Source organism: Patagioenas fasciata, chromosome 5 (genome assembly GCF_037038585.1).
Source record: "Patagioenas fasciata isolate bPatFas1 chromosome 5, bPatFas1.hap1, whole genome shotgun sequence".
Classification (NCBI taxonomy): domain Eukaryota; kingdom Metazoa; phylum Chordata; class Aves; order Columbiformes; family Columbidae; genus Patagioenas; species Patagioenas fasciata.
In genome coordinates this window covers 47,269,845-47,290,369 of record NC_092524.1, presented here as the reverse complement: position 1 = coordinate 47,290,369, position 20,525 = coordinate 47,269,845, and the positions used below count along the sequence as shown (strand labels likewise).

Genomic DNA, 20,525 nt, shown 5'->3' with positions numbered 1-20,525 from the left:
AAATGGGGCGGATTGGAAAATGTCAACCGTGAATGAGATAAACTTTCTAGTGTGCCCTGGGGCTGCGAGCCCGAGGGGTGGTTGGAGATTTTTTTTCTTCCTTTCCCTGGGTGGGAAATATAGCGTTGAGCTCTTCCTTACCAGTGCGGCCGTCGGGGAAGCCCCGGGTGGAGGAGGCGGGCACCGGAGAGCTGCGGTGCGGGCTGCCCGCCGCGGGCCAAGCGAGGCCGGGGGGCGGAGCGCGGATGCCCAGCGCCGCGGCGGGGGCCGGGACCCCCAGGTGAGCGTGGCGCCGTCCGCCCGGGGGTGCGAGGAGGCGGCGGCGCCCCTGGGGGTGCGAGAAGCGGGCGGCTGCCGCTCGGCGGCCCCTCCGCCCGTTCGGAGCCAGCGCCTCGCCTCGGGCGGCGAGGGGCAGGTCCCCCCGCCCCCGCCATGGAGAGCGGGATGCCGCTGTCTGGTAGGGAGCGAGCGCTGATCCGGGAGAGCTGGCAGCGGGTGAGCGGCAGCCCCGTGCAGCACGGCCTCGTCCTCTTCACCAGGTGAGCGGGGCGGCGGGGACGGGATGCGGCCACGGGTACCCCAGCCCCGGCCGCCCGCCCGGACAGACCTGCGGCGGGGGGAGGAACAGGCTCCGCTTGTTGGGGTGAAACGCTTCCCTTGCCTTGGCGATGGTTCCCCGCCGGCTCCCTTATCCCGCCCTCTCTCCCCTCCCCGGGTCTGGCGGCCCGGAGGTTGCAGCCTGAGGCTGAAGCCCCTCGGCCGTGGCTGCCGTGGGGCCGGCTGGCAGCTCTGTACTGTTTCCCGGCCTTTCTCACTCTCCGCCACTCACAACTTTGTTACGGGGAGATGTGATGGAGGGTGAGGGAGAGAGGCAGCGGGCAGGTTTTGTGCATGTCTGCCCGCTGATCCCCTGCCTTTTCCCGTTATTTCTGTTGTTTGAAAAGCTGCGTGTCTGCCCAACTCTGCGGAGTGTGTGGAAGGCACCGTCTAATTGTCCCTGACACTTAGCGCTGCAGCCCCGGGCACAGACCTGTCCGCGGGGGTCGATTCAGTCTCAGGGCAAGGGAAATGGTGTGCCGGGGGGAACGCTGAAACCTGACTCCTTGCCTCTCCTAAGCAGATTATTGTCTCGAGTATGGGTAGAGAAAAAGGAAAAATCTATAAAAAGTCTTTTTAAAAGGACGGTCGGAGAGTTTCTGACCAGCTTTAAAAGCAGGGTGTAGCAGGCAGGAGCCAAACCTTGCACAGCAGAGGAGGAACGCACAGCTGTGAGGAATGATAGGAACATTTGGGGTTTTAGCAGAGGGGCGGGGGATGAAGTAGTTTAATGCAGGACACGGAGAAGAGGGACCCTCTTGCCTGAATTTCCTGTGGCTTCCATGGACAGCATCAGCCCATTATGTCTGCCTGTGTGGCTGCTGCTAAAACCCATATATGCCTGGCAAACAGTGGCAAGGGAAAAATGGGAGTTGGTGTGGGAGAGTGAGGCATTAGCTGAGTCTGCACATACCCTCCTTGCTCAACTAGGAAGCTGGAGCTTGCATGCCTTGGCCAGATTTGGGAGCTTTGGGGCTCAAGGGAATTATGAAACAGGAATGGGAAGAGTCAAGACAACAACCAAAACTTTGGGGAGAAGCTTCAGGCTGGGAGGAACTCCCGCAGCCTGGGACTGGTTCTCAGGTACCTTAAACATGTGTCTGAGAGCTGGGGCTGTGGGCTAGGGAAACAAACTTATTTGATTATAGGTAACCTGGATTGCCCCAAACTAAGGCTTTTCAGAACTTCTGGGTCCTTTACAGCCAGGGCGGGATCAGTAGGTGGGAAGGAAGGCAGAAGGGGGCTGGTGGTGTGCTGCTAACGTGGTTGTTCCTGAGGTGAGCAGGACTCTAACAAAAGTTGAGGCAGTGAGAAGATGGGGCTTTCTCTCTTGCTGTTGCAGGTTATTTGACCTGGACCCTGACCTATTGCCCCTTTTCCAGTACAACTGCAAGCAGTTTGCCAGCCCTCAGGAGTGCCTCTCCGCCCCTGAGTTCCTGGATCACATCAGGAAGGTGAGAGAGGGACCATGGCATGGCTGGAGTGCAGCCTCCCTGGAGGAGGAAGCCCTTGGACAATGGCTTGGGACTGTGGTGTGTCTGAGTGGGGAATGCATGGGAAGACCTCCCAGGTGGTAACTGCAGGGTGTTACTCAAGGTACCAGGAGATGCTATTGCCAGGACAAAGCACCTACAACAGTGGGGAGGGGATGAGAATGTGGATTTAGGTGGGTAAGAAGCACCATTCTGATTCCCACGCCCTCACCTAATAGCGGATTGCCTCTTGTGAAAGGTGGAAGCCTCATTCTTCTACCGCAGAAGTACCTCAGTGAGCTTGCTTCTGTCCAGACGAGGACTGAAGCCCTCTGCTTGGCCACATGCTGACCAGGCAGTGACAGAGAGCTGGGCAGTGGTCTGGGCTCCGTGGACCCACTACTGGTGGAGAGACTGTTGGTGCAGCTGCAGAGCCAGAAGGCCCGTGGCATCGCTTGGCTAGCCTCTGGGGGAGTGCTGGCAATATGCATTTGCCTCCTCCCAAAACAGGGAGAGGAGCGATGTTGATGTCATCTGGAGGAACTCATGCATGGACAGAATTACACCTGATTCAGCACAGACCTTGTGCTGAGCCCCGAGGAGTAGCCATGCTGGAGCAGAGCACAGCCTTGACTTGCAGATGCCTTCATAAACTGTCTGGCTCCTTCTTTAAATCAGTTTCATGCCTGTCTTTAATCCTTGTAAGAGGCTGTTTCAGGACTGTGCTCCTCTGATAGCTGCAAGCTTTTTGTTATTTTCCATCCTCTGTTTATCGGCAAAGTTAAGTCCATTTTTACTTCTGCTATTATTGCCTTGAGCTGAAATAGCTCTTTGCTCTTGTTGGAGATAATTTCCCTGTTAAAATTATAGAGTACAATTCTATCACCTCTTGGCTTTGCCAAGCTAACCATGCCCTGGTTTTAATCTCTTTTTCTAATTTGATGTGTCTGTACCCTTCATCCCTCATTAACCCCTCTCAGACCTGTTTCTGTTTGACTCTTCATGCTGCTGGGAGACCGCAGCAGTACATGCTTTAATAGACCAGATCTCTTGGCTGTACTGTTCACCCCATCTCCTCAAAATACCTTGGCTGATCTTAGAATTGGAGTTGCCTTATTCACAACTGCACCATCTTGGCAACTTCTAGTTGGCAACTCTATTCCTGGCAACTTCCAACGCTCCCTTGCCGTTGTCCTGGGGTCCTAAGAGCTATGATGTCTTCATCAGCATTAGATCTTAGCCTGTACCTGCTCTACAGGGCTGTTCCTCTGGGGCAGGGAGGTCAGCAGTGCTGCCTGCTGTGGCACCTCTGGCAGTGTCCCATGGAATGATGTGATGTGTCCAGCTGCTGGGATGCATCACTTGCGTGATGTGTTTTGCAGGAGAGCAAAGGAAAGCTCAGAGGGCATCTGCCAGTCTGGGAGTTGGTCAGGCTGAGAAGGACAAGGCAGAGGAGTCAGACTCTTTGCTCCTCCAGGAGGGCAGCAGAGCCTTGCTATTAATGCCATTCTGCCTCTGTGCTCCTGCAGGTGATGCTGGTGATCGATGCTGCTGTGAGCCACCTGGAGAACTTGTCCTGCCTGGAAGAGTATCTCCGCAACCTTGGCAAGAAACACCAGGCAGTTGGTGTGAAGGTCGAGTCTTTTTCGGTGAGGTGTCTTCTCTTGTCCTGCTGCAGCCCTGCCTTCAGCCCTCAGCTGTCCCCATCCCCCTGCACCCACCTGCTGGGTTCAGCTGCATAGAGAGAAAGCTGGTGGCACAGGGCAGCCCCAGAGCTGCCCAATACCTGTGTGGTGATGTTGGCTGGATCAGAAAAACCCTTGAGTTCCCCTCGTTTCCTGCCCTCCTCCAGTAAGCCCAGGGAAAGAGGACAGAGGAGAGCAAGGCATTTGCCCTGTTTGAAGAAGTCAATGATTTGGGGCATCACAGTCCCCCCTGTGACATGGGGCTGCAGGCTCAGCCTTTGCCCTGAGCCCTGGATCTCTGCACCAAATGCTCTGGGCAAACCTCACTGCATCAGGGAAAGGGAGCATCCACCTTTCTCTGTGTCTACACTGGGGTGGGGTTGCTGCACCTCAGCCCCTGTTTACTCCATGGCAGTAAAACAGGAGCATCCTCCATATGAAGCCCTTGCTTACTCCTCTCCTGTCATCAAGCATGGACAGAAATGTTGGACAACATAGTGGGGAAGGAGCAGGTTGAAAGAAAGGATTCTAACCAACGCATGGCTCTCTCCTGATACTGCTAGTTTTGATCCTCTTCCGAGGAGCAGAGTCCACTTTGCTTGGGGTAGTGATCCCCACCAGCCCCTGTGCTCAGCATGTGTGTGTTCTCCTGGATGGGGCTGCCTGCAGCTCCGTGAGGAGTAGTGCCCCATGGAGGGGCCCAAAAGGAAGTGAGGCAGCCCCTGAGCATGCAGCCTGGGGTCTGACCCCCTCTCCTGGCATCAGAGCATTGTTAAGCTCTGGTGATCCACTGATATGCCAGGGCATAGTGCTGGCTACCAGCACCTGGGAGCCATGGAGGATGGATGTGTACCTTTCCCCTCATGCGCAGTGTCAGCCCTTGCTCCCTGCCTGCTCTCCCCACACACCCAGGGCATGGGCTGCAGGGTGAGGGCCAGCATAGGGCAGGGGAAGGGGTTGGCGTGGGCTGGCTCTGGATCTCCTTTGAATATCCAGGGATGGGGGTGGCCTGGCCGCACTGGCAGAGGAGCAGCTGCCCTGAAAATGTCCAAAAAGGTGGTGAAGCAAGAGAAATGGCTGCACGTCATCCCCCATTGCTGAGCTTGACGCCTCCCTGTTTGGTTTGCAGACTGTCGGTGAGTCCTTGCTGTACATGCTGGAGAAATGCCTTGGCACTGCCTTCAGCCCTGATGTGCGGGAGGCTTGGAGCAAACTCTATGGTGCTGTGGTGAAAGCCATGGAACATGGCTGGGAGGCCCTCCCGGAAGGGGACTAGATCCTGACACCCTTCCCCATCCCTGACCACACAGCAGTCCTGGGCAGGAGAAATGCTCACGCCACGCTCTCTGCCTCTCTCCACCTCTGTCTTTCTCTGTGCACCAGCCTATTGCTGTCTCCTCCAGTCACACGTGCTTCAGGGCTTTTCCAGTGATTCTGCCTTGCTTTGACATGACCCCGTCTCTGCCTTTGCTGAGGGCTGGCAGGGTATGACTCTGCAGCAAAGCCTAGGAGTGCTGCAGCACAGGCACGCCATCCTGCCCCACTTCCCTTCAGGCTAGCTGGAGCACCAACACCCATGTACCTACTCGGCCTTTTAGCTGGCTTTTCTTCCCACCTCTTGCTACCCACCCCAGTTACAGGACAGCTAGTGTAGGCTGCTCAGGTTTGTTTGGCAGAAATCCTATTTTCCGTGCTCGAGACCTGCCCAGTCTGGCACCGTTGGCTCCTCACTATGCCTGGTTCAGCCACGTAGACAATGGCAGGGCAGGGGCAGCCATGCAGCTGTCCTTCTCAAACCTTCACGAACACATCATGGTTAATCCTGGTGCTTTCTTCTGCCTTGCCTCTCCCCTGGGTGGGATCCAAGGCTTTTCCTTGTATCAGGTTGGCCACAACTCTGTGTGTTTCCTAGGGATGCTTCAGACAGTGGGGTCACATTAATCCTGAGGTGAGGCTGCTTTTAGCAGATCTGGACTGCCAGCTGAAAGGCTTTGTGTTGGTCTGGCTGGTTGGCTGGTTTAACCTCAGAGCCAGCTTAAATGCAGCAGCAGTGGTGGGTCTTTACTGCTTTGTGTTAAGGAGAATAAAGTAAATACAAGGAAAACATGCCTTAAAATGAAATAGAAGGTTGCAATCAAGTCATGGCAACAGCTTCCAGAAATCATTCTGGCTCTTGGCCGGTGGAAGCATAGCTGGAATTACTCTGCTGATGCTGTCAAGACCTGGAATGCTTCCCAGCTGCACACAGTGCCCATCTGCAGAGTTTCTCCACCTTTTAGTAGTCTCTTCCAGCCATACTTGAGACACAGCTGCTTCAGAGCAGAGCAAGGCACCCAGTTAGATGTGTGCAGCAGTGCTGTGCCAGGACAGGAGTGAGAAGACATCATCTGCCAGGAAAAATCCCAGCACTTCGAAGAAGAGTTCACCTTTTTGGGGAAGTTGCTGTGCAACAGTCAGAACCAGCAGAACAGCCATCACTAGCCCCAGGGCAAGGACATGCAGCAAGTATTCAGTTACAGGCAACACCTTTCTTTGCTGCTCCTTCAGAGCAGGAGGGGCCTGACATTGGGGGCTGAGATAGGACTGTTCTAGGGACAAGTTCCTCCTACACCCAGATGTCCTCCACTCTGGGCAGAAGAGGGCTGCCCACTCCTCGCAGCTGTAGCTGAGGACTCCCAGCCCCGTGCCATGGAGGGGATGATGGGGTGTCCTGTGAGATGGGGCTCTGCTTCCCTGCCACCAGGCCTAGCGTTATCTCTGGGATTCCAGCAAGCAACGGGCCCTCCAGCTGTGTTTGCAAGGCAAGCTGAGAGATGTTTGGAAGAGGCACTGAACATTGCCATGTAAGATGCTTGCTGTCCTCCCCGTGGTACCAGGCTCCACTCCTGCAGTCTTGCAGTGTGGTGTCATGCATCCCAGCCCATGGCTCAATCCATCAGCTGGGTCAGATGAAGTCCTCCCCATTCTAATGCCAGGCAGTGAAGGGTGGAGGAGCCAGGGCTGGGGGTAGGTGCTGGCTGTGATGGTGTAGTAAAGGGCAGGAAGGTTTGGGAATGGGGACATCCTCTTTGCAACCCTGTTCTGGGACATCAGCCTTCAGTGTCCCAGGGTAAACCTTTTGGCTCTGTGTGACAAGCAGGCACCTGTGCGATGGGTGGGGTGTGGGTGTTACTGCCCCAAACAATCCCCTCTCCCTCTAGCTTTCCCAGCTCCTTGACTTCTCCTCTTCTGTACCATGTTTTGTGTAACTCCTAAGAGAACTTAACTAGTCTGTGTGCCTCTTATACCCAGCTCTACTGTTTAATAAAGAACAACAGTGAGTCTCAGCTGTTTCTGCTGTCTTATGTTTATCTTAATATAAAAGATGCAAGCAAGCCAAAAAACCAAGGATGAGAGAAAGGGGTTTACTGGTTTCTTGCTGGCTCTAGCTTTGGAGATACTGGTCACAGGGAGTGCTTGTGTAGTCCAGCTTGACTGTCATGAGAAGGCATCCAGCACCAAATGTTTGTTTGGAGTTTTGTGCACTGTAATTGAATGGGTGAGCAGCAGAGGGGCTAGCAAAGGCATCCTGCTGCTGATTGCTCATTACTTTCCAAGTTTAACAGTCTCTCATTGAATTGGAGTTTTAAACAATCCATCAGCCTAAAACATCCTTTTTTGGTTATTCAGCTGCTGCTTCTGTTCTGTGAGATGGTATCAGCTCACCTGCTGCTGCTCACCCAATGTGCCATAAAGCAGGTTTGTCGGCCAAGGCTCACCTCACGGGAACCATGGAAGCACCAGATGAAACCGGGGGAAATAATTCAAGTAGGAATTTGAGTAGAGTGTTCTATGGGAAGGGAGTAAAAGAATGCTCTCTGCTCAAAACCTGGAGAAAGACTTCCAAAATGGTGTTCAATCCCTTCCCAGGGACTTGCTGGTGGGAAAGCTTTGGGAAGATCTGCTGCATCTCCAGATTGGGATGGGTTTCCTTTACCACCCCAGGCCTTGCTGTGGTCCCAGAGGAGCTCCAGGCCGTTCTCCTGCTACCACCCCTGGCAGTGTGTGCCCCTTCAGTGGTCTCCTGAGCCAGTCCTGCCTGTGAGGTGAGTGTTGGCAGAGGATAGGCAGGCGAGAGACACTCCTGTCCCAGGGCTGCACCCTGTCCCCAGTGCCAGGGATGGTGCCAAGGGCTGTGCCAGCCTTTTCAAGGGGACACAGCAGGGTTGTCCCCTGCTCCTGCAGCTTTGCTGCTTCTGCCCACTTGTTTGGATTTGCTTTCATGGGGACTATGTGGGCAGCAAGGTGGCTGGAGGTAGGGAGGTGTTCCAGTGGTCTCCTCACCTCTGGAGCCTCTGCAGGACACCCCCAGAAAGAGCTAAAAGCAGCCTGCAAGTGGGGAAAGAGGCTGGGGTACTTTTGCAGGTTCCAGCAGCAAGGGTCACCCCTCTCCTGGCACGAGGCAGGACATAAAGGAGTGATGACATCAGGCAGCAGCTGGGTGAAGTCATTTTATTCAAGGCACAGTCATAGCAATAAACCACAAGAAGGTACAGACCTCTGGCACATTCCTACAGCAGGTCAGCCGAGGGCAATGGGACCAGCAGCCTGTGCTTCCAAGGATGCGGTGCCGCTCACAGGCACTTGCTTCCACCCAAAGAGAGGCCATCAGCATCCCACCCGCTCCGGCCAGGGCTGCCCCTGGAGCAGGCAGCGAGGGCAGCGGCTTAGCTGCGGGCAGCCGTGGGACAGCTGGGTGGGGAGCTATGAGCCCCCACCCAGGGTCCTTTTTGTGGTTGGGAGGGAGCAGCTGAGCTCAAGGTTCCCCCAAGGCAACTGCTCGCTAGCTAGCACACTGCAGCCATGGCCCCAGCAGGCAGGAACGTGGGTGGGACAGTGGCTGCAGGGCCGCCAGCTGGCTAAGCTGAGACCCAGCAGCCCCCACGGGGAAGTCCCAGAGCCCATACAAGTCCAATGAAGACCTACAGCTCACTGCTGGGCTGCCTTTTAACACCACCCCCCAACTGGCACACCACGCCCTCCCCTCCTAGTTGTAACAGTAACACTGAGTGGTGCCATGGCTGAGCATCTGCCTTCACGCAGCAGCACTCCCTACGCCAGCAACCCGTGTGTTAGCAGGGCTGTGTCATCGTCCCTTCTCTCTCTGTACAGCCCTGGGGTGGCAGCTGGAATTGCTCTGAAGCCAGCAGGAAAATCAGGAGCAGGCAAATCAACCCCAAGGCCAAAGTGGGGCTGAGCGATGAGCCAGCATGCCCAGGTGAGCTAGCCTGGTGAGAGAGGAGCTGGGCAGGGCAAGGATCTGCCCTTGACCCCAGGGGCCTCTGCAGCAGCTGCGGCCAAGCTGGAAAACCCTGGGGATGCTGCCCCAGCAGGAGCTGGTGCATTTACACTGCTCACAGCAGGTCTCACACTCCTGAGGAGGGGCAGCTGCTGGGGGAGCATCCCACAGCTGTGGCTTGTGGGCAAGGCCAGGGTATGGTGGACCAGGACCCAGAGGCCAGGGTCTCACCAGCACCTCCTGCCATTTCTTCTGCAATAGGATGGAGCCATGCAGGGTCCCACAGCCAGCCCTAGGGAGTGTGAGCATGAGGATGCTGCTGCTGGGGAGCGTGGGACAATGGGGAACTGCTGCCGCGGCCATTAAACACACTTGTCCCTTGACCTCCTGCTCCTCCCCAAGGATCCCCAAGCACAAGCATGGTGCAGCAGCAGTGGATGGACAGGGTGGGAGGGCAGGCAAGAGCCAGGCTTGCATTTTGATGCCTGGCTTCAGGAGGGGCCGCTGGTGCTAAGGAAGATGTGACAGCAGCCCTGGGCACTCACCTCCTCCACAAACACACACGAGTCTCAGCAGTCCCTGGTTTAATGGGCAAAGCCTCGGGGGTGGCAGTGGGGCCGAGCGGGAGCCTGCACTGAGGCAGTGGGTGGGCAGAGAGGGAAGCAAGGGTTTGGGGTGGCCATCCCGCACTAGTAAGGACCTGCAGGACAGCATGGTGGCGGGCACATTCGTCTAAGCTGTCTGGGCTGGTTCCCCCTCATGGAAGGACCAGGGCCTCCTCCTGCCCCCAAAGCGTGGCCTCTCAGAGAGACCCTCTCCCCACAACGCTGCACCCTGTCTTCCCCACAATGGGCTGGAAGAGGCAAGTGGGGATGAGGGGGCACAGGGGGTACTGAGCCAGTCCAGGCAGCATGAGAGACCAGCAGAGCCTCCCACCACCTCCCATGCAACGGGCTCTCCCCCTCACATCAGTCCTGTTGTCTCCCTGCCCCCTCAGCAAGATGGCCCCCACCAGTTCTGGGAAGGGTCCTTCCTGTCCCCTGGCATGTCCTCTGCTCTTGGCATGGCCAGTCCTTGTCCTGGTGGCAGGGATGCTCACTGGTAGCGGGCCTGGCTCTCCATCACAGGGCCGCTCCTGTACTCGCCCTCCACCGTCTCCAGTTCTGTCTCAAAGCTCTGCAGCCTCCCATCCTCTCCATCCTCTGCTGGCTCCAGGTGGTTGCCCATAGTGCCATAGGACTGGTGTGCCGGGGAGGCTGCCGGCGTCAGGCTTAGCTCAGGCTCCTGCAGGACAGTGGCCACAAAGAGCTGCCCCGGGGGGCAATGCGGGGTCAGGGCCCATGGGAGAGAGGTGGGGAGGCTGCAGTGGGGCCGGGGAGAGTTGCTCACATTGGAGTTGGGAGTGGAGGAGACGCTGCTCCGCTCCACATCGTTGAAGGTGCCCTCAGACTGGTCAGACATCTGTGGAGAGGGAGGTCAGGAAGAAATGACTGTTTAGGGGTCCCCAGCTGAAGCAGGGGGGCAGCCAGGCACTGCCTCAGACTTCCCATAGCAAACACACCCCAGAAAGGTGAGGAGGGAATGCAGCGATGTGAGGGAACAGGACAGGCGTATGACTGTGCTCACCTGGTAGCTGGAGGGCTTCCGTGGCTGCAGCTTCTTCAGGCAGAGGCCAAAGAAGGAGAAGACAATGCAGGAGAGGAGGACCACGAAGGTGAAGAGGGTGACAGGACGGGTGGGACCTAGAGCACAGAGACACTGGGGCAGCACGTGAGCCTCCAAGGACCTGCTGCACCTGCAGCTGAGACCCAAGCTGGTGCCTGCTTTGGGTCTAACAAGTACCCAACACCCTTCCCAAAACACTAGCTGACCATCTCCTCTGCCAGGTCTCCACCACACCTTCCCCCTTCCCACCCTCCATGTTATGCCTAATTCAGGGGTGACAGCAGCGGCTCATCCCCCCAGGCAGCAGATGTGACCCTCAGCAGCGGTGGGTGGCAGCCCCGAGCTCTCCCTACCAAGGCGCAGGATGGAGAAGAAGAGCAGCCAGAACATGCAGAGGATGGGGGCCACCACCACCTGGCTGATGGCGGCGACATGAAGGCGCTGGTTCAGCTTGGTGGGGATGTACACGTAGTAGATGTTGTACCGATCAACCATGTGCTTGAGCAGCATGTAGAGCAAACCTAGTGGGAGGACAGGGGCCGTTTGGAGGGAGGACAATGGAGACAGTCAGGTCACAGGGGCACCAGGGCAGGCCCAGGAGATGATGCCCAAGGGTGCTCTCCTGTACCATGCAGGAAGCTCATGCTCCCATGTCATTGCTGGTGGCTGAGACAGGCTACTCTTGGCACAGCCAAGGGCAGTGGAATCAGGGGCATAGGATCGTACTCACCGAAGGGGACAATGATGGGGCAGGTGATACTGTAAGTCATGACGACGGAGAAGATGCAGCAGGTCCAGGCGTACTCCAGTCCAAACTGAAACTGGTAGGCTTGGCTCTGGGGCACAACCAACAGCATCATTACTGCCTTTGCCACTGCAAAGGCTGCCCAGCACCATTAGTCCCATGGGGCCAGGGCCAGCAGCATCCCTTGCATAGTGGCTTGTCCACACAAGCGTCCCCATAGGATGAGGAAAGCCTGAGTTTCCAGCAAGCACATCCCTGCCATGAGAGGGGTTGCAGAGGTTTAGAGGTGACCAGAGCCACATACCCGCTTGATGTGGAGCCGCTCTGGCTCAGACTTGGCAAAGCAGAGTCGGGCAGTATAGACAAGGAGGCCCGGGATGCGCAGCAGCTCCATGGCCGTCCCAATCAGGCTGGAGGTGACTACGTAGTTGACGAAGAAAGCGCCGTTGTCTGGGAGGAAAACGCACCTGCCCCAGGGACAGGGAAGGTGAGAGGATGCTCGGGCAGGTGGCCAGGAGAGCCACTGGGAGGCTGGCACTGGGCACTCCCAGGAGGTTTGGGAGCTCCCTGATACTCACTGGAACTTGATATCAGCTTCATCCAGAAAGTGGGTGTCGAAGAGCCAACGGAAAAAAAGGTCCAGGCTGGAGGTGGGAGAGAAGGAGCAGCTCAGAAAGAGGAGCAATGTGTGGGGCACCCAGTGGGCGTGTACTTTCCCCTACCCAGGGTGGATGAGGCAACCTTGCGTCCTCTGTGGCAGCCTGGCAAGCTGCACTGCTTCCCTCCTCCACAGGGAAGGAAGGACCATAACTATCTGGGAGCAGCTCAGGAGGGCTAAATAAGCAAGTGCTTCTCTCACCAGAGAGCCTGGTTTCAGTGGCAGTGGGGGGCCTTAGCCCTTTGGGGCTGAATTGCAGGAGGTGAGGGGCCTGGGTGTGATCGTGGCTGCCGGGGAGCAAGGAGAGCAGCACCGCAGGGAGGTCCAATACCTGCTCAGCCCCAATGAGGGCAGGATGATGACCATGAACACCAGGAAGAAGAAGCACTTGTGCATGGTGAGCTGATTTTCACTTGACCTAGGGAGAGAGGAGGCAAGAGAAGAACATTACATTGTTCCAAAGTAGAGCAGCTGCTGGGGTTGGAGGGGCTGGGCTGGGTCTCACTCTTCAACAGAGAGCTACTCCCAGCCCCTGGAAACCACATGCATTTGGTCTGTGCATCTACTGGGGCCTTGCAAAGCCTCTCCCAGGCTGGGAGTTGTCACCATGAGGAAATCTGCTGTAGTGAAAGTTCTTGTCCTCCCAGCTTCCCAACTCCTTCATCCCTGCCCTCTCCTATACCTGCTGGTACAGACACCCAACAAGAAGCAGCTGGCTGTCTATAATAGATTCAGGAGCCCCTGTTTCTCCCGGAAGAAGGAAGGGAGGTGGTGACAAAGCTCCTGCAAGGACTCAGCAGACCAGGCATGGGGGCTGGTCAAGGGTCAAGACAGAGTGAGCACATTGTAGGAGCTGGGCAAAGCTTCCTCTGCTAGGAGACTGAGCATCCTGAACCTCTACCTCTACCTTGGAGGGCTGGGAGCACAGCTGGGATGTGCTGTCTGAGTCAGGGCCCTGGCCCTGCTGCTGCCAGTCCACTATCATACCATCCCTGTGGGAGACTACGGTGGGTCCGTGGATTCCATGACAGAGGGTATGGGAACAGAAATTAGCCTTGAATATATTAAGGTCTACCCATGAGAAAGAAGGGAGTAAAAGAATAACATTGACATTAGCAAAATTAGCCAATGATATGTTACTATTGCAGGCTGTAACCAATAGCAAAAAGACACATGAACTGGTAAAGACTACATAAAAAGGCATTTATGGCAATAAATGGAGACTGCTGTTTGTACTTAAGAACTTGGTCTATGTCGTTTGTCCATCTCAACCGCGACATATCCCCTTCACAAACTTCTTCAGGCCCATCCTAAAACCAGCTCCAACTGCCTTTGTCAGCAGCCTGGAAGCATTCATAGCTATGGCAAAGAAATGGCTCCTTCAGGCATGGACATGGGGCTCTTCCCATGGAGAGCAACACTCTTGGGGCTCTGGGGGGGCCTGTCACCCCACTGCCTGCCTCCCTGCAGGTCAGGTCTCACGAGTGCTACTGAGATTCCTCCCACCCACCTCAGCCCTGAGGGAGCACAAGGGCCAACCCCATTACCTTGTCCAGTGCGACTCGAAGAATGCCGAGTAGTAGACAAGGAAGGGCAGGAAGACGGAGAAGACCCAGAGCAGCAGTGTGGGGAAGAACTGGGTGATGATGGGGTTCTGCAGGAGAGATGCCAGACACCCCCTCAGGAGACAGCCTGAGCTCAGTCATGCTGTAGGCAGCTCCCTGGGCCTCCTGGCACATGATGGTGTGTGCAACTAGCAGGCTGGGGCATTACCTCCCTGAGCAGGGGCATTTGTTTCAGGAGGTAAGAGTCTGAGACCAGCCAAAGGCACCACAGGCACTCTCTGAGCCCTGATGCCTGCCCAACAGCTCACAGGGCAATGAGCAGGAAGGAGATGTACTCCTGGTGGCTCCTAACATCTCATGAAGCTCTTCACACCCCTCTCCTCTTGCATGGACAACAACCTGCCCTCCCCCATGGACAGCAGGACCAAAGCTCAGGTTTGCACAAGTGCCCCAGGGCTTTGCCACTGGAAGCACACCAAGAAGGGGATGGCTGGCAAGCAGGGCATGACCTCTCCTTGCCTCTCATCAATGCTCATCCCAGTGATGGCTCATCTTCTTGGGCCAGTGTAGAGCTGGTGCCCTCCCACTGTCATGGACAAGCCTGAAAACAGAGAACCTTTGGGAAAGGTGGTATGGAGCCCCAGGGACTACCTTGAGGTACTCCACAGGCTGTGTAACGTTGAACATGTCCATGGTGTTGACAATTATGGCTGGTGTGGTGAGGAAGAAGAGGAGGACGAAGAGGCAGATATTAAGGAGGATGAATCTCACCCACCAAGATGTGCCACGGACCGACAAATTCTCCCTGTGAGAGGAAAGCACAACTCGGACATGGTGTGGAGTAAAAAAACACATCCTGGGTCTCCTAGCCTGGCTCCCCGAAGCTCTGCCCCCCACTGCCCATACCAACCATCCTGGCAGTCCCTGCTTTGAGTTCAACCTCTCCCCCATCCTGTGCTGCTGGGCTGATACCTGAAGAACCCCAGGACCAGTGTGGCTGCAGTCCCTGCCACCAGGAAGCTTTGGAGTCTGGCTGCAGAAATCAGAGCCTGGCAATCAGCCCAAACCTTGCCTGGCCAAGCCCTGCCACCCACAGGGTGATAACCCCAGTCACCCTGGTGACTTCTGCTATGGCTACAGGAGGGATTGTCAGCCCCTGCCACCCTGAGAAGACAGCTTACAGGTATGGGCACATACCTGTAGGTTCCCTATAGCTATATGGGTTTCCTATAACTATGGATATGGGTTCCCTATAGCTATGGGTATGGGTTCCCCCCAGCTGCTCGCCCTCCCTCCCTCTCCCGCCATGGGGGTTCACCAGATGATATCGCTGGGTGCAGGAGCATAGCGAATGCCCCAGTGGTGTGACTTGACCACGGTGGTGACAGAGGACTGCTGGGGGTGCTTGCGGCAGTGGATGTGGCTGTAGTCCTTCAAAATCCTGCAGGAGGAAGGAGCCAGGGGTTGGGTCCTGACCGAGGGCTCAGAACCCCCTACCCTTCTCATGAGACCCTTCCCGCAGCCTCAAGAGAGCGGCCATCTCTCCAGGTGGCAGAGGCACAATGGAGACATTGCCTGACTTTGGCCAGAGGAGCCAGCAGGATGCCCCAGTGGCGGTGGTCACAAGGCTGAGGGATGTGCCTGTGTTGGCACATCCAAAGGGCACTCACACAGCTGTCATCCGCTCATCCTGGAAGGTGACGAAGGCCATGTCAAGCCGCTTGAGCGTGACGCGGTTGCGCTCTGCATTGAACTCGTCCGTGAGCTTCTCCTCCAGCTCCCCATAGTACTGCTCGGCGTCCACCTGCAGGAGCAGCCACAGCTCTGCTGCACTCGCCGGGCTATGGCACGGGGGCAAGCTGCTGTGCTCTGCCCTGCTCACAGCGCAGATGTGCTGCCTGCAGCCCTGCCCACAGCTCTGCCCGCGCCCATCTACCTGCTCAAAGCCACAGAAGCGGCAGCAGAAGATGCGGGCGCAGGGGTGGGTTTTGATCATGATCTTCCCCTCTTTCTGTGCCTTGGTGGTGAAGTAAAGCCGTCCCTTCATTGCCTTGCGCCTGTCGGGAAGCCAATAGAGACAAAGGTCATTTGGGCAGCAGCAGACAAACAGACAGACTGGGTCCCTTGACATGCTGGGCAGGAGCAGAACACCCACCCACCCGCAGAGGCAAGGGGGACCTGCATGCACTCACCTCTCCGCATCCAGCTTCATCAGCTTGCGCACATCAAAGCAGAACTGGACATTGGTGACGGTGCAGCTAGGATAAGCCTCACTGCAGGCACAGGGACATGGTGGCACCAGTAGCCAGGGCATGCGGACAGCCCCTGCCACCTGCCTGCCAGCCACCCTGGCAAGGTTGCGGTACACCACTACTCACTGAAAATGTTTGATGATAAGGGAAGGGTCTGTGATCTCCTTGGGGATGTGGGTAACCATCAGCGTCCGGGCAACCTAGGGGAGGAAAAGGGGCAGAAGGGGTGGGTGGGTGGGGGCCTGAGGGCCATTTCACTGCCATCCTGCTCACTCAACCACCGGGAAGGCAGAGGAATGCCAAGGCACCAACTGCCACCTGGGAGGCTGGTCAGCACAGGTGTCCTCACTCCCACACCCTAGGGCACAGCCAGACACTGCCACCACTCAGACAAACACAACAGAGCTTCAATCTCAAAAGACACGGCAGCAGGAGAGACAGGTTTGCCTCTGGGCTGCCAAGCTTTCTCCAGAAGATGGAGAAAATCAGCCTTATCCTTCCCTGCTTGCCCAGTCTCAGGCTGTTTCTAAAGCTCTCCCTGCATACTGAGACCACCCTTTCTGCAAAATACAGTTATCCATTAGTGTTGAACAAGGCAGGGCTGGAAGAAGGATGGTTGCTCACCTTCTCGTTCTCTCTGTATTCAAGGTGGACAGAGTGGTGAGCCATGCAGAGGACAGTGAGGATGAAATAGATGAGGGCGAAGATGCTGTGCAGCCACAGGAGATGGTCTCTGGAGGGGAAGAGGGCATCAGCAAGTCTGTGGTGGGCACGTGGCATGTGGGCCAGCCTGGTGCTTAGCACCTCACCACAGCCACCCCCACCGCCCAGTGGGACCTCCCCAAACCAGCTGCTGGACCCCCACCCCAGGGATGAGAGGGGCAGCATCCAGAGTGCTGGCAGAAATAAGGCTGCCCAGAGTCCCCCTTTCAGCAGCGGGATGCAGTGAGCAGTGCCAGCAGGCTGCTCACTGCAGCTGTGCTTGTGCACAGTGCAGATACGGGGCTACCAGAAGGAGGACGCTGCTCATGTGGACCCATCCCTGTTCTGGGACTGCAATGAGCGCCGTGTCTGAGCACTCCCAGCAGCATCCGCCACAGCAGCAGCACCCACATCCCCCCCAGACATGGGAACCACATACTGCGTTGGGATGTTGGCAATGGTTGTCCGGCCAAAGTGGGTGGGATTGTGTCCTGCAGAGGAAGAGAAGCAGGAGGTTATGGGAACCCAGTGCAGTGTGTGTGTCCCTGCTTGCAGGGTGAGTAGCTCTGGTCTTTGCTCCCTCCTTTTCCATCTCCCAGGTCCCTGCCAAGCCCCCACGACCCTGATGCTCCCTGCCTCTTGCATTCTTCTGTCCCACAGCTGATGTGGGCTCCTGATAGAGAGGTCCTTCTGCCCTCTGTTCCCAGGGCAGGGTGCTTGGCACAAGGATGTGCCATGCTCCTGAGACATCCACAACTGGGGAAACACCTACCCAGGAGGTCTCCTGAGAAGTTGACAGGCAGGATGACAGCCACAGAGAGCACACAGACCAGCATCAGCAGGACCAGGAGGTGCCGCTGGAAGGAGAGGTAGGTGGTGGCGTCGATCCCACACTTGCTCTGAATCTCCTCGTCCCTGGGGGAGAGGGAAGTGGTGAGTGCTGGTGGTACCTCCCCACCACCTCCTGCCCTGGGGACACTGGCTGCTCTGGCCTCACACAACCCATGGTAACTCATGGTATCCTGCCTGTGGCACATGGGATTTGGACAAGGAGGGAATTATGGACACAAGCAACTCTCAGGGTGCTACTCCATTACAGGACCAGCTCCTCCCAGAAGAGGTTAAAGCCTGGTTAAAGCCTTTTCCTTCGGGACAGGAGTCAGGGGCCAGCAGGAAATGTGGAGGTGAACCTTCTGCTCTTTCTCCCAGGGGGATGCTTTAGGAGGATTCTTCTCATCCATCGGTCCCAGCAGCTCTGGGTGATACATGACCACCTATGGGCACTGGTTCCCCAGGGGCAGGCAGCAATGGGGCACAGCTGAGGCCACACACTTACTTCATCTGGTAGATGGAAATGAGCCAGGAGCAGAATCCCTGGAAGGAAAGAGTCAGGATAAGCCAGGGGCAACCACTCCCACCTCTCCAGAGAGAAGCAGGGGCATGGCCCACGCTGGAAATGTGTGTGGAGGTGGTGCAGTGCCCACAGCCGACAGGCTGAGCAAACAAGGCAGCACCAGGAGTCGTGTGCCCAGGATGCCCAGCCCAGTGGCTTGTCTGCAGCAGTGGCCAAAGGCAGCTGCCACAGGAGAGGCGGGAAACACAGAGAATTTCTATAACACAGGCTCCCATCTACCAGCAGCTCCCTCCTCTGCGCCTTCCCTGACAGGCCCTAACGTGCAATGTGCTTTTTTGACCACTAAAGAGCGCTGAGCCGGCACTGCAGTAGAGAGGTACAGGACAATGCTAAGATCTTGTGTAATAGCTCATTCCCTGTCACTGCACATGCAATATTAGAGTTTTTCTCCCCTATGTGTTATGTTTTACCAGCGCTGGAGTTCATTCAAGTTCAAAGTCTCTCTGCAGTTTTCCCTGTCATGACTGTACTGAATAACACTCGGTCAGTGGAGCCCTCGTCTTTGCCCCCTTTCTGGAGGGTTTGTACTGATCTTGGATGGGAGGGACCCTGGTCAGGCCCCTGAGGGATTCCCTTACTCTGCCCTGGGAGAGATGGCAGCTTCTTCCTCTTCTCCATTCCCCCATTTTACCCAAGCCAGGCCCTTCCCTCCTACCCCACAGCCCAGCTTTGTCTGATCGATCACAGTGGGAGGCTTTGGACGTGCAGGTGTCCTCACACACCCGACAGCTCCACAGGGGCCAGACATCTCCTTAGCACAGCTGAGCTGACTCCCCTCCTATGCCCCATTCCAAGGCTCTGCTCTGGAGAATCATGTCTGGGAGGTTGTCAATGCAGACCCCAAGCTTCCTGGGCTGTAATTTCTTGGGTTTTCCATAAATCCTACTGAAAAAACCAGCATTTATTAGCTGATTCCCAGCTCTCTAGGATGCTCACATGCAGGAAAGAGGTTGCATGCTGCAGACAATGGCTTGGCTATTTGTTTTGGGATGAGAAGTCCCACGCCTGCTCCTGGGAATTTGTGACGGCAACGGGAATTAGTCAGGTTGCTTTTATTGCAACCTCCTCCTCCCACCGCACCACTGGAGGGGTGCTCCGATGCTTCCCTGCAGAGAAGGACTGCCAGGCAGGAATTTGGTCAAGTTCTTCCTCACTGAATATAGGCACTAAAATCTTATTTAGCTCTCCTGCCACATTCTCGCTTTCTCCAGCAAGTGTTTTCTGTCTTCAACATCTATCAGCACTGTTCCTCATGTGTGAAGAAAAACTTCGTACTTGTTTCTGTGCTCTCTACAACTTTCTCCTCAAACCCCTCTTCCCTCTCTCTTTAGCATATTTTACATCTAACTTGGCAGAGTTTAGATTTTCCTCATTTAGGAACAAGGTTGACTTTTAAAAGAATGTCTTCTTACTTCTAATAATCTCCCTTAATCTGTTCTTTAGATGTGCTGGCATTCCCTGTGGTCTTCCTCACTTATTTTTTTGATAAGCAATATACATGTGCCAGAGCATGCAATACCAAGCCTTTAAATAAGCCTCTTGCCACCTGCAAGAATTTTGCTTCTTTACCTTTCCTGCCTAGTGTTTTCTTCAATAAGTTCTGTCATTTTTTCATAGTCACACCAGTGACTGATATTTGAACTTTTGTTGCCAAAAAAGAGAAAGAAACAGACAGCAAAATGCTTGTTTCCAGTGAAACCTGGTTTGTGCCTCATGCCATAGACAGAAAGAAAAGAAAGCTCCTGCAACCCACCACATGAGCAGAGCTGGAGGTGTGACCCAGAGGACTCTGTCCTGCTGGGGTCCGAAAGGCTCTGGGCATGCACCCGACTAGGTCCCTGCAGCCAGCAGGGACAACCACATAGCTGGGAGATGTTTGCCCTGCCAGAAGCATTCCCCCCAAGCTGCCACTCAGGATAGATGCCAGCACTCACCATGTCCTTGTTATCAGCATCCAGGGGGCTGCTCTCCGATGGGGACTTCTCCTTCTCACTCTGCTCTCCGTAGAAAAGTGACGTCAAACTTTGCAGGAAGGAGAGGAGTGGAGGGATGAGGCAGGAGAGAAGCAAGAGATGGGAGAGGATGAGAACACTCGGAGAATTTTCTCCTAGGAGAGCAGCCTGGGAAATGTCTCCCACTCCCCATATACTGCACTGGGGCTGGACCAGAAGCTAGTCCCAGACTTGGGGCAGGGGCTGCGCTCATTGCCCTGGTGAGTCCCTGTGGCTTTTCTGTAGCCCTGGCCCAAGAGAAGCTGGAGAGGGAAGAAGGCAGGAGAGGGGCTTTTACAGCATTTGCTCCTGTGGGCTGCCCAGCTTTGCAGATTAAAAAAAAAAAAATGCTATGCTGCCTGGGGCAAGCCATGCCCTGGCTGGCAGGCAGCTGTGGGTAGCACAGCCCACCTGTAAATCTGGTCTGGGCTCTCCTTTCACTGTGACACCAGTATTTTTTGAGGGATTCTGCACCCAGCCTGAAGCATGGGCCAGGGAAGC

At 56.0% G+C, this 20,525-nt stretch overlaps 2 protein-coding genes across 3 annotated transcripts in view; one reads left to right on the top strand and one right to left on the bottom strand.

The window, feature by feature from the left end:
- The first annotated feature begins 296 nt into the window (after nt 1-296).
- Nucleotides 297-7,080, top strand: NGB (neuroglobin). Its single transcript, XM_065840263.2, has 4 exons — nt 297-539; nt 1,940-2,051; nt 3,599-3,718; nt 4,884-7,080. Exons 1-4 carry the CDS (start codon nt 433-435, stop codon nt 5,028-5,030), a joined length of 486 nt encoding a protein of 161 aa, XP_065696335.1. The 5' UTR covers nt 297-432; the 3' UTR covers nt 5,031-7,080.
- A 1,151-nt stretch (nt 7,081-8,231) lies between these two features.
- Nucleotides 8,232-20,525, bottom strand: part of TMEM63C (transmembrane protein 63C) — a 33,837-nt gene continuing 21,543 nt past the window's right edge. For both annotated transcript variants that reach the window (XM_065839732.2, XM_065839731.2), the window contains exons 5-24: nt 19,968-20,055; nt 17,956-17,993; nt 17,392-17,534; nt 17,059-17,110; nt 16,542-16,650; nt 16,044-16,117; nt 15,858-15,938; nt 15,602-15,722; nt 15,336-15,469; nt 14,984-15,106; nt 14,317-14,470; nt 13,648-13,754; nt 12,432-12,518; nt 12,021-12,086; nt 11,747-11,909; nt 11,428-11,533; nt 11,051-11,218; nt 10,659-10,774; nt 10,422-10,493; nt 8,232-10,340 (exon numbers count right to left, since the gene is read on the bottom strand). In XM_065839732.2, the coding sequence (XP_065695804.1) occupies nt 10,128-10,340; nt 10,422-10,493; nt 10,659-10,774; nt 11,051-11,218; nt 11,428-11,533; nt 11,747-11,909; nt 12,021-12,086; nt 12,432-12,518; nt 13,648-13,754; nt 14,317-14,470; nt 14,984-15,106; nt 15,336-15,469; nt 15,602-15,722; nt 15,858-15,938; nt 16,044-16,117; nt 16,542-16,650; nt 17,059-17,110; nt 17,392-17,534; nt 17,956-17,993; nt 19,968-20,055 (2,215 nt within the window). In that variant the 3' untranslated portion in view covers nt 8,232-10,127. The remainder of the gene's footprint in view (nt 10,341-10,421; nt 10,494-10,658; nt 10,775-11,050; nt 11,219-11,427; nt 11,534-11,746; nt 11,910-12,020; nt 12,087-12,431; nt 12,519-13,647; nt 13,755-14,316; nt 14,471-14,983; nt 15,107-15,335; nt 15,470-15,601; nt 15,723-15,857; nt 15,939-16,043; nt 16,118-16,541; nt 16,651-17,058; nt 17,111-17,391; nt 17,535-17,955; nt 17,994-19,967; nt 20,056-20,525) is intronic.

Excerpts from the sequence above, each read along its gene's own strand:
- NGB (XM_065840263.2), top strand. The coding sequence starts at position 433 with ATGGAGAGCGGGATGCCGCTGTCTGGTAGGGAGCGAGCGCTGATCCGG. Across the intron at positions 2,052-3,598 it reads TCCTGGATCACATCAGGAAG|GTGATGCTGGTGATCGATGC; the intron begins GTGAGAGAGGGA and ends GTGCTCCTGCAG. Across the intron at positions 3,719-4,883 it reads TGAAGGTCGAGTCTTTTTCG|ACTGTCGGTGAGTCCTTGCT; the intron begins GTGAGGTGTCTT and ends TTTGGTTTGCAG.